Source organism: Myotis nattereri, assembly GCF_964212035.1.
Source record: "Myotis nattereri genome assembly, chromosome: X".
Lineage (NCBI taxonomy): Eukaryota > Metazoa > Chordata > Mammalia > Chiroptera > Vespertilionidae > Myotis > Myotis nattereri.
Genome location: NC_138078.1, coordinates 1,176,367 through 1,189,259, shown reverse-complemented (window position 1 = coordinate 1,189,259; position 12,893 = coordinate 1,176,367). Strand labels below are relative to the sequence as shown.

Below are 12,893 nucleotides of genomic sequence, written 5' to 3'. Positions count from 1 at the left end.
TATCTATCTATCTATCATCTATCTATTTGTCTATCTACCTATTATCTATCTATCTATCATCTACCTATCTATTATCTATCTATCTATCTATCTATCTATCTATCTATCTATCTATCTATTTGTCTATCTATCATCTATCTATCTGTCTATCATCTATTTGTCTATCTATCATCTATCTATCTACCTATTATATATCTATCTATCTATCATCTATCTATCGATTTGTCTATCTATTATATATCTATCATCTATCTATCTATATTATATCTATCTGTCATCTATCGATCTATTATATATCTATCTATTATATATCTATCATCTATTATCTATCTATCTATCTATCTATCTATCTATCTATCCATTATATATCTATCTGTCATCTATTGATCTATCTATCTATTATGTATATATCTATCTATCATCTATTGATCTATCTATTATATGTCTATTATATATCTATCATCTATCTATCATCTATCTATCTATCTATCTATCTATCTATCTATCTGTTATCTATCTATCTATCTATCTATCTATTATCTATCTATCTATCTATTATATATCTATCATCTATCTCAGCAATTCTCAACCTTCCTGACCCCGCGACCCTTGAATGCAGCTCCCCATGCCGTGGGGACCCCCAACCATAACATTATTCTCGTGGCTGCGTCATCGCTGTCATGTGGCTGCTGTTACGAGTCGTCATGGAAACGTCTGATCTGCAGGATGGATTTCCATGGTGACACATGGAACATCATGAAAGCACAGCGATCAATCACAAAATCAATATGTGATTATAGATGTGTCTCCCGACGGTCTGAGGCGACCCCTCCAATGTGGATGGGTCAGGTTCTGATACGAGGCCTGAGGCATACGTTCCTCCCGTAATGACCACTAGGGGGCAGTGTCGCCCCAACAATAATTGAATCCCAGAGACCAGTGATTCCTAAATAGAAGGAGTTCATGGGTTTGTTTTTATGAGGTTTCTTTGTTTTTTAAAAATGTTTTTATTGATGTCAGCGGATGCTCTTACTACTGACACACTCTGACCAAAACTGTTCTCTCTTTTTTTTTGTTTTTAATTTATTGATTTCAGAGAGGAAGGGAGAGGGAGAGAGAGAGTCAGAAACATCAAAGATGGGAGAGAATCATGGATCGGCTGCCTCCTGCACGCCCCCTTCATTCTTCAAGTTCTTTGTCACCCTCAGATTCTGACTTGGGGACATTTTGCTTCAAGAATATTTGCGTTGCCCTGGCTGGTGTGGCTCAGTGGATAGAGTGTCAGCCTGCGGACTGAAGGGTCCCGGGTTCGATTCCCGGTCAAGGGCACAGGCCCGGGTTGCAGACTCGATCCCAGTAGGGGGCGTGCAGGAGGCAGCCGGTCCATGATTCTCTCTCATCATGGATGTTTCTCTCTCTCCTTCTCCCTTCCTCTCTGAGATCAATAAAAATTAATTTAGGTGATACATAGATAGATAGAGATAAATAGAAGATTGATAGATAGAGATAGTTAATAGATGATAGATAGAGATAGATAATAGATGATAGATAGATAGATGATAGATGGATAGATAGATACATAGAGATAGATAGATACAGAGATAGATGATAGATAGATAGATAGATAGATAGATAGATAGATACATAGATAGATAGATAGATAGATAGATAGATAGATAGAAAGATAGATAGATAGATAGATAGATAGATAGATAGATAGATAGAAAGATAGATAGATAGATAGATAGATAGATAGATAGATAGATAGAAAGATAGATAGATAGAAAGATAGATAGATAGATAGATAGATAGATAGATAGATAGAAAGATAGATAGATAGATAGATAGATAGATAGATAGATGATAGATAGAAAGATAGATAGATAGACAGATAGATAGATAGATAGATAGATAGATAGATAGATAGAGTTCTACATTGTCCGGCCGGCGTGGCTCAGTGGTTGAGCGTCAACCTATGGACCAGGAGGTCAGGGTTCGATTCCCGGTCAGGGCACAGGCCCGGGTTGCGGGCTCCATCCCAGTAGGGGGCGTGCAAGAGGCAGCCAGTCCATGATTCTCTCCCATCATCAATGTTTCTTTCTCTTTCCCTCTCCTTTCCTGTCTGAAATCAATAAAAATATCCTATATAATACAGGGCTGATGTGCAAATTGTCCCCTCAACTGGGAATTCAACCGGGAGTTCGACCAGGGGCCCAGCTGAGTCCCAGTTGTGCACGAATTTGTGCACCGGGCCTCTAGTGTATCCCATATAATAAAGAGGAAATATGCAAATTGACCCTCACGCCCTCACAAAGGTGGCCACCTCCAGGTCATCACAAGATGACAGTTGGGGGAGGGGGATGAGGCCTGCAGGGTCGGCCATCCCTCGAGGCATCCCAGATTGGAGAGGGTGCAGGCTGGGCTGAGGGACAACCCCCCCCCCCTTCCAGTGCACGAATTTTGTGCACCGGGCCTCTAGTGTATATATAAAGGGCGTCCCAAAATTCACGCAAGAAGTAATTTTGATAGAAAACACAGGTTTATACTTAAAAATTGTAAATTTTTTATTGATTCATAAAGTAGACAGTCTAGGGTTTATGGATGGAATAGCCCATCGGGTCCATGGCCCCCCCGGCTCTGCTGGCACAGACGCAAAGCCGCGATCTCCATTGGTCTTCCTTGTCCCTGCTCTGGACCGTCATCGGTCCTTGGTGATGCTGATCGAATCGAAGGGATTGACATCAAAAGAAAAAAAAAGAAAGGCTGCATGTGAAATGACCCGTGTCTCTGTCCGTGGCACGGCCAGAACCCCCCCCCCCCCTCGCCGTGGCGGCTTGTCCCCGAGCCCCCCGGCCCAGGGAGAACCAACCCGTGTTCATGTTTCCGGCAGCTTCCCTCCGTTCTTCGACGACAACCCGTTTGGCATCTATCAGAAGATTCTCGCCGGCAAAATCGACTTCCCGAGATACTTGGATTTCAACGTCAAGTCAGTACCAAGGTTCCCTCCCTATCTGGGGGCGCGTTGATTTTTTTTTAAAGCGTCAAAAAAACCCACAAAAAAACCCCAAAAATCCGACGCCAGGCATCTCTCGGGCAGATGTGCCTATAGCTCTATTCAGTGGGATATGTCGGAATTATTTGGATTCTGTTTTCATGATAGTTAACCTGTTTTTTTGGGGGGGTCTTTTCCTGCTAAAGATATTTCTTGTACCTCATTCCTTTTATTTTTTTAAATATATTTTATTTATATATCTAAGTAAAATATATATTTATATATATTTTATATATATTTAAATATATATATATATTTATTGATTTCAGAGAGGAAGGGAGAGGGAGAGAGAGAGGGAAACATCCATGATGAGAGAGAATCATGGACCGGCCGCCTCCTGCACGCCCCCTACTGGGGTTCAAGTCCGCAACCCGGGCCTGTGCCCTTGGCCGGGAATCGAACCCAGGACCGCCTGGTTTCTAGGTCGACGCTCAACCAGGGAGCCAGGCCGGCCAGGCTGTCTATTTTTTTTTATGTTTTTCCCTCTTCGTCCCGACAGAGACCTCATCAAGAAGCTGCTGGTGGTGGACAGGACGCGTCGCCTGGGCAACATGAAGGTGAGACCGTGTGGCCGTGAGGGTTACGGGGTTTTCACGATGAGTCCCTGTCAGTCGACGCCAGCGTTTCCCTGTGGAGAGAGAGACGGGGTACAGGGTCCCGTCGAATCCGCGGCCAGATTCCGTCTCGGTTCCTGGGCCCACAAAATTCACCTCGGTCCGCACCCGTCTCCCCGTGTGTCCGTGCTAGCCAATTACTCAGCGGTGATCGATGAAGTGATTAGTTATCTGTCAACTATCTATCTGCCTATCTATCTATTTATCTGTCTGTCTGTCTATTCACCCACTCACCCAATTCGTTAATCTAATTCATCCTTCATCTCTGTCTAGCTATCATCTATCTATCAATCAATCTACTATCAATTTATCTTTCTATTATCTATCAATCTACTATCATCCATTTGTCATCTAACATCTATCTGTCTATCTATCTATCTATCTCTCTCTCTATCTATCTATCTATTCACCCACCACTCAGTTCATTAATCTAGTCATCCTTCATCTCTATCATCTATGTATCATCTATCAGTCAGTCTCCTATATCTATCTATCTATCAATCAGTCTAGCAGTCTATCATATGTCTGTCATCTAACGTCTATCATCTATCTTTCTATCTATTCACCCACTCACTCAGTTTGTTAATCTAGTCATCCTTCATCTCTATCTAGCTATCATCTATCAATCAATCTATTATCTATCTATCATCTATCAATCTATCATCTGTCCTTCATCTAACATCTATCTATCTATCTATCTATCTATCTATCTATCTATCTATCTATCTATTGTTCTATCTATTCACCCACTCACTCAGTTTGTTAATCTAGTCACCCTTCATCTCTATCATCTATCTATCTATCTATCTATCTATCTATCTATCTATCTATCTATCTATCTATCTATTCACCCACCCACTCAATTCATTAATCTAGTCATCCTTCATCTCTATCTATCATCTATGTATCATCTAGCTATCAGTCAATCTCCTATCTTTCTATGAATCAATCTATCTATCATCTATTCACTCACTCACCCAATTCATTAATCTAGTCATTCTTCATCTCTATCTATCATCTATGTATCATCTAGCTATCAATCTACTATCTATCTTTCTATCAATATATCAATCATCTATTCACTCACCCACCCAATTCATTAATCTAGTCATTCTTCATCTCTATCTATCATCTATGTATCATCTAGCTATCAATCAACTATCTATCTTTCTATCAATATATCAATCATCTATTCACTCACCCACCCAATTCATTAATCTAGTCATCCTTCATCTCTATCAGCCTATTATCTATGTATCATCTGTCTATCTATCTATCTATCTATCTATCTATCTATCATCTATTTTTATCTATTTATCCAGGTAATCATCTCTTTTTCTGTTATCTGTTATTCTATCTGTCTCTCTCTGTGTGTATTTGTATCTATCTATCAGTCTATCATCTATATTTCAGCCTATTGACCTATCTATCTATCCATCATCTATATTTCAATCTATTTTCCTGTCTTTCTATCTATCTATCTATCTATCTATCTATCTATCCATCTATCATCTATATTTCAATCTATTGACCTGTCTTTCTATCTAGCTATCTATCTATCTATCCATCTATCATCTATATTTCAATCTATTGACCTGTCTTTCTATCTATCTATCCATCTATCTATCTATCTATCCATCTATCATCTATATTTCAATCTATTTTCCTGTCTTTCTATCTATCTATCTATCTATCTATCTATCCATCTATCATCTATATTTCAATCTATTGACCTATCTTTCTATCTATCTATCCATCTATCATCTATATTTCAATCTATTGACCTGTCTTTCTATCTGTCCATCTATCCATCTATCATCTATATTTCAATCTACTGACCTATCTTTCTATCTATCTATCCATGTATCCTCTATATTTCAATCTATTGACCTGTCTATCTATCTATCAATCTATCTGTCTATCTATCTATCTATCTATCTATCTATCTATCTATCTATCATCTCTCTAGCTACCATAATACCTTAGGATCCCTACTAGAGTTTGGACGGCTTGTGAGTCAACTCCCCGTCTTTCTTGCTCTCTCTTAACCTCACTCAGGTAACACCCAACAGATATTTCTTCTTGGACTTAGATGTGGACAGACAACATTTATCCCCCAAAGAAAAAGACGAGTGGCCACCATAGTAGGATTAGAAGAAAAAAAAAAGTAGAAACAATTCATCAGCATGTCTTCCTTTTTGCAGTTGTATCAATCGAGAATGTCCTTTCCTGTGGGCGAAATAAGATGAAAATCTTAAAAATTATGATGCAGGCCCTGGCCGGTGTGGCTCAGTGGATAGAGCGTCCGCCTGCGGACCGAAGGGTCCCAAAGAGAGAGAGAGACACATCGATTGGCCGCCTCCCGCACGCCCCCTGCTGGTTGGGGATCGAGCCTGCAACCCGGGCCTGTGCCCTTGACCGGGAATCGAACCCGGGACCTGCTGGTTCCCAGGTCGACGCTCTAACCACTGAGCAACACCGGCCGGGCAGGGAGATTGCTTAGAACATGTTCTCTCCCAAGTGGTTAAGGTCTGTGCCCTGATGGCCCCTGTTTCCTTTCACAGAACGGGGCCGAGGACGTAAAGAGGCACCGCTGGTTCCGCCTGGTGGACTGGGACGCCGTCCCCCAGAGGAAACTCAAGGTACGGGGGCGCCCCTGCCCTCGGACCCCAAGACTCCCGGGTTTATGCCGGATGCGGGATGGGTCTGCACGGTCGGACCGGCCGTCTCAGGGCCTCCCCGAGACCACGCTGGCTGCTCCGTGGCCATCCGAGCGCAGAAGAGGCAGAGAGACGGGGGGAGGACGGGAGGCGGGGTGTCTGCGGGGCCTTGGGGAGCTGGGTCCATTTCCCAGTAGCTCTGTGACCACACCCTGTGGGTCAGGCCACACTCTGGGGTCAGCCCAGCCCATATCCTAGGGGTCAGCCCTGCCCATATCCTAGGGTCAGCCCAGCCCATATCCTAGGGTCAGCGCAGCCCATATCCTAGGGGTCAGCCCAGCCCATATTCTAGGGGTCAGCCCAGCCCGTATCCTAGGGTCAGCCCAGCCCATATCCTAGGGGTCAGCCCAGCCCATATCCTAGGGGTCAGTCCAGCCCATATTCTAGGGGTCAGTCCAGCCCATATTCTAGGGTCAGCCCAGCCCATATTCTAGGGGTCAGTCCAGCCCATATCCTAGGGGTCAGCCCAGCCCATATCCTAGGGGTCAGTCCAGCCCATATTCTAGGGTCAGCCCAGCCCATATTCTAGGGGTCAGCCCAGCCCGTATCCTAGGGTCCGCCCAGCCCATATTCTAGGGGTCAGCCCAGCCCATATCCTAGGGGTCAGCCCAGCCCATATCCTAGGGGTCAGCCCTGCCCATATCCTAGGGGTCAGCCCCGCCCATATCCTAGGGGTCAGCCCAGCCCATACCTGAGGGTCAGCCCAGCCCATATCCTAGGGGTCAGCCCAGCCCATATCCTAGGGTCAGCCCAGCCCATATCCTAGGGGTCAGCCCAGCCCATACCTGAGGGTCAGCCCAGCCCATATCCTAGGGGTCAGCCCAGCCCATATCCTAGGGTCAGCCCAGCCCATATCCTAGGGGTCAGCCCAGCCCATATCCTAGGGTCAGCCCAGCCCATATCCTAGGGGTCAGCCCAGCCCATATTCTAGGGGTCAGCCCAGCCCATATCCTAGGGGTCAGCCCAGTCCATATCCTAGGGTCAGCCCAGCCCATACCCTAGAGGTCAGCCCAGCCCATATTCTAGGGTCAGTCCAGCCCATATCCTAGGGTCAGCCCAGCCCATATCCTAGGGGTCAGCCCAGCCCATACCCTAGGGGTCAGCCCAGCCCATATTCTAGGGTCATCCCAGCCCATATCCTAGGGGTCAGCCCAGCCCATACCCTAGGGGTCAGCCCAGCCCATATTCTAGGGTCAGCCCAGCCCATATTGTAGGGGTCAGCCCAGCCCATACCCTAGGGGTCAGCCCCGCCCATATTCTAGGGTCAGCCCAGCCCATATTGTAGGGGTCAGCCCCGCCCATATCCTAGGGTCAGCCCAGCCCATATCCTAGGGGTCAGCCCAGCCCATATCATAGATAGATGATAGGATGGATGGATACATAGATGATATAGATAGATGATAGATAGATAGATGACAGGTAGATAGATGACAAATATAGATAGGTAGGTAGATAGATAGATAGATAGATAGATAGATAGATAGATAGATAGATAGATGATAGGATGGATGGATGGATAGATAGATAGATAGATAGATAGATAGATAGATAGATAGATAGATGATAGGATGGATGGATGGATAGATAGATAGATAGATAGATAGATAGATAGATAGATAGATAGATAGATAGGTAGATGATAGGATGGATGGATAGATAGATAAACAGGTAGTTGATAGGATGGACAGATGGATAGATACATGATACACTGACCGGCCAGATGATGATCACCACCCCATCAGTCCAATGAAGTGCATTAGTTACGCAAATTAATAATAATAATAATGATGATAAACCCTTGGGAGTATTTGCTTAGGGAGTTTTCAATATTCAGTATTTTGGGGCGTGTCCGTGAAGGACTGCTGGGGTGGCCATCATCATCATCTGGCCGGTCAGTGTGTGTCTCCTCCTTAACCCCGTTGACCGCCTCCAGCCCACCCCCACCCCCCACCCCTCCCCCCTCCCCCCTTCCCAGGCCCTCACCACCCCCCCATTGTCTGTGTCCATGGCTGATGCCTAAAAGCATACAAAGTCCTTGCTCGGTCACCTCCCGCCCACCCTCCCCCCTTCCCCCGGCCTCACCCTCTCCATCTGATCTAACCGCACCCCTTCTCTCGGCCGACCCCTCCCCCCCAGCCCCCCATCCTGCCCAAGGTGCGCGGCGAGGGCGACACCTCCAACTTCGAGGCGTACCCTGAGAACGACTGGAACACGGCCCCCCCGGCGTCCCCCAAAGACCTGGAGGCCTTCAAGAATTTCTGAGGGCGGCCGCCACCCCAGCAGGTGCGTCTGTGCGGGGTATTATTTAAAACAAAACAGTAACAACAGCCAATTCCCGGCTGGCGTGGCTCAGTGGGTAGCGCGTCGGCCGGAGGACTGAAGGGTCCCGGGTTCGATTCCCGGTCAAGGGCACAGGCCCGGGTTGCGGGCTGGATCCCCAGTAGGGGGCGTGCAGGAGGCGGCCGGTCCGTGATTCTCTCTCATCACGGATGGTTCTCTCTCTCCCTCTCCCTTCCTCTCTGACATCAATAAAAATAGATTTAAAATAATCGTAATAGAAAGCAGCGAGGTTAGTGCACTAAACAGACGATGTATGATGGCATCAGACACCGGAAACGGGTGTGCGTTGATGAACCAATGCCAGCCCCATCTATTCCAAAAAAAATTTTTTTTTTAAATATATTTTATTGATAATTTTACAGAGAGGAAGGGAGAGGGATAGAGAGTCAGAAACATCGATGAGAGAGACACATCGATCAGCTGCCTCCTGCACACCCCCAACTGGGGATGTGCCCGCAACCCAGGTACATGCCCTTGGCCGGAATCGAACCCGGGATCCTTCCGTCTGCAGGCTGATGCTCTATCCACTGAGCAGACCAGTCAGGGCTCAGTTTTTAAGACAGAAAATCCATTAAAAAAAAAAAAAAAAGATTCCAACGATGGTTTGTTTCTTTGGTGCTATTATTATTACTAGAGGCCCGGTGCACAAAATTCGTGCATGGGGTGGGGGGGAGGGGGTGACCCTCAGCCCGGCCTGCACCCTCTGCAATCTGGGACGTCCCTCTCAGATTTCGGAACTGCTGGCTCCTAACCGCTCACCTGCCTGCCTGATCGCCCCCAGTTGCCCCCACTTCGGACCTGATCACTCCTAACTGCCCCCTCCTGCCGGCCTGATCGCCCCCAACTGCCCCCTCCTGCCGGCCTGATCGCCCCCAATTGACCCGTCCTGCCGGCCTGATCGCCCCCAACTGCCCCCTCCTGCTGGCCTGATTGCCCCTAACTGCCCCACCCTGCTGGCCTGATCACCCCCAACTGCCCCCTCCTGCAGGCCTGATCACCCCCAACTGCCCCCTCCTGCTGGCCTGATCGCCCCAAACTGCCCCCTCCTGCAGGCCTGATCGCCCCCAACGGCCCCCTCCTCCTGGCCGGATCACCCCCAACTGCCCCCTCCTGCTGGCCTGATCGCCCCCAACTGCCCCCTCCTGCCGGCCTGATTGTCCCTAACTGCCCCCTCCTGCAGGCCTGATCACCCCCAACTGCCCCCTCCTGCAGGCCTGATCACCCCCAACTGCCCCCTCCTGCAGGCCTGATCACCCCCAACTGCCCCCTCCTGCAGGCCTGATCACCCCCAACTGCCCCCTCCTGCAGGCCTGATCACCCCCAACTGCCCCCTCCTGCTGGCCTGATCGCCCCCAACTGCCCCCTCCTGCAGGCCTGATCACCCCCAACTGCCCCCTCCTGCCGGCCTGATTGTCCCTAACTGCCCCCTCCTGCAGGCCTGATCACCCCCAACTGCCCCCTCCTGCCGGCCTGATCGCCCCCAACTGCCCCCTCCTGCCGGCCTGATTGCCCCTAACTGCCCCCTCCTCCTGGCCTGATCGCCCCTAACCGCCTCTACCTCGTCCCCATCACCGTGGCTTTGTCCGGAAGGACGTCCCGAAGGTCTTCTGGTCTCATTAGCATATCACCCTTTATGAGGATAGATGATCGCACAGTTTTGCCCCCTTACTTGGAAACTAACCCGGTCCTGTGTCCCGTTCCCCACCAGACACGGGAGGAGTGGAGCCTGCAGGCAGCCTCGAAGGGTCGGTCGTCCCCCGGGTGTGCCGGACACTGCACCCCGGGGCCCCTCGCCCGCCTGCACATAAAGGGACCGGCCGGCACCGGACGCGTGTGGACATTGCGTTATTGAAGCAACTGGAAGCCTGCGCACAGTAGGGCCCCAAGCCGTCGTAGCGTTGACCGCGCCCTCTCGCGTGCGGTCCTACTGTGTGCACCTCTCGCTCGCCCTCTCCCCACAGACTCCGCTGGACAAGCTCGAACTGGACGTGTTTGGCTATGACCACAGATGGTGTGTGGGACAGTGTGGCTCAGGGGATAGAGGGTCGGCCTGCGGACCGAAGGGTCCCGGGTTCGATTCCCGGTCAAGGGCACGGACCTCGGTGGCAGGCTCCTCCCCGGGGCTCGTCCGGGAGGCAACCCCTCGAGGCGTCTCTCTCGCATCGATGTTTCTCTCTCTCTCCCTCTCTCTTCTGCTCTCTCTAAAAATCAATGGGAAAATATCCTCTGTTGAGGATTAGCAAAAATGAATAAAAAAAAACCTATTCCTCAGGAATCTGTGGTCTTCGGAACAAAGCCCTAAAAGGATGATGGGTGCGTTTATATGTAATTTTTTTTATCACCTGCTATGCATTTTTTAGCCAATGTGTGTGGCCTTCTATCGCTAACGTCTTTTCGTGCCTCCCATCTGTCTGGTAACGTTAGGTCTTGAAACCAGAAGGAAACGGTTGAATTTTATTTATTTTAATTATTATTTTTTTAAATATATTTGTATTGATTTCAGAGAGGAAGGAAGAGAGAGAGAGAGAGAGAGACAGAAACATCCATGATGAGAGAGAATCATGGGCCGGCTGCCTCCCGCACGCCCCCTACTGGGGATGGAGCCCGCAACCCGGGCCTGTCAGCTGGGCAGAATTCGCAAAAATCTTTGCAGCAAAAAGATACGATGTGTCCACCTCCCGCCTTCCGCTCCCAGAGATCCTCAGCTCCGCCCACAGCCAACTTTCTCTAAGTGTCTAGAACGTTTCGTTTCGTGCCGCACATCTAAACGTCAAGACCCGCCTGCAGCCAGTGGCGGGTTCCCCAGTCGAGCTGAACGTGGGACGACTTTTATAGCGAAGAGATGGCTGGTGCTGCTCATTCAAAACACTGTGTCTGCCCTGGCCGGTGTGGCTCAGTGGATAGAGCGTCGGCGTGTGGACTCAAGGGTCCTGGATTCGATTCCAGTCAAGGGCACGTACCTCGGTGGCAGGCTCCTCCCCGGCCCGGGCCCTGGTCAGGGCACACGTGCAGGAGGCAACCCGTCGATGTGTGTCTCTCACATCGACGTTTCTCTCTGTCTTTTTCTCTCTCTACCACTCTCTCTAAATATCGATGGAAAAATATCCTTAAGGGTGGATTTTAAAAAAAAAGGAAAAATAGTCCAGTTTCTGACGAATTTGTGCATCTTGAGGGGGGTGACGTCCACTTACAAAAACACAGAGAAATAGCACAAGAACGGGTGTGTGGGGAATGTATTCGGACGGTCTGTTTGGCGTGTGTGTGTGTGTCGTGTGTGTGTGTGAGCCTGGTGTCTGCAGGGCCACAGCTTCCCCTACGTGTGTGTGTGTGTGTGTGTGTGTGTGAGCCTGGTGTCTGCAGGGCCACAGCTTCCCCTACGTGTGTGTGTGTGTGTGTGTGAGCCTGGTGTCTGCAGGGCCACAGCTTCCCCTACGTGTGTGTGTGTGTGCCTGGTGTCTGCAGGGCCAGAGCTTCCCCTACGTGTGTGTGTGTGTGTGTGTGTGTGTGTGTGTGTGTGAGCCTGGTGTCCACAGGGCCACAGCTTCCCCTACGTGTGTGTGTGTGTGTGTGTGTGTGAGCCTGGTGTCTGCAGGGCCACAGCTTCTCCTACGTGTGTGTTGTGTGTGTGTGTGTGTGTGTGTGTGAGCCTGGTGTCCATAGGGCCACAGCTTCCCCTACGTGTGTGTGTGTGTGTGTGTGTGTGTGTGAGCCTGGTGTCTGCAGGGCCACAGCTTCCCCTACATGTGTGTGTGTGTGTGTGTGTGTGTGAGCCTGGTGTCTGCGGGGCCACAGCTTCCCCTACGTGTGTGTGTGTGTGTGTGTGTGTGTGTGTGAGCCTGGTGTCTGCGGGGCCACAGCTTCCCCTACGTGTGTGTGTGTGTGTGTGTGTGTGTGTGTGTGTGTGCCTGGTGTCTGCAGGGCCACAGCTTCCCCTGTGTGTGTGTGTGTGTGTGTGTGTGTGTGTGTGTGTGAGCCTGGTGTCTGCAGGGCCACAGCTTCCCCTACGTGTGTGTGTGTGTGTGTGTGTGTGTGTGTGAGCCTGGTGTCTGCGGGGCCACAGCTTCCCCTACGTGTGTGTGTGTGTGTGTGTGTGTGTGTGTGAGCCTGGTGTCTGCAGGGCCACAGCTTCCCCTGTGTGTGTGTGTGTGTGTGTGTGTGTGTGTGTGT

General features: G+C 49.2%; 1 protein-coding gene across 1 annotated transcript in view; it reads left to right on the top strand.

The window, feature by feature from the left end:
- LOC308510853 (cAMP-dependent protein kinase catalytic subunit PRKX-like) overlaps positions 1-11,029 on the top strand; it is a 30,690-nt gene extending 19,661 nt beyond the window's left edge. Inside the window, exons 5-9 of the mRNA XM_081080905.1 lie at positions 2,891-2,986; positions 3,552-3,609; positions 6,231-6,308; positions 8,523-8,669; positions 10,435-11,029. Coding sequence (XP_080937031.1) covers positions 2,891-2,986; positions 3,552-3,609; positions 6,231-6,308; positions 8,523-8,648 — 358 coding nt within the window. The 3' untranslated portion in view covers positions 8,649-8,669; positions 10,435-11,029. The remainder of the gene's footprint in view (positions 1-2,890; positions 2,987-3,551; positions 3,610-6,230; positions 6,309-8,522; positions 8,670-10,434) is intronic.
- Positions 11,030-12,893: the final 1,864 nt, after the last annotated feature.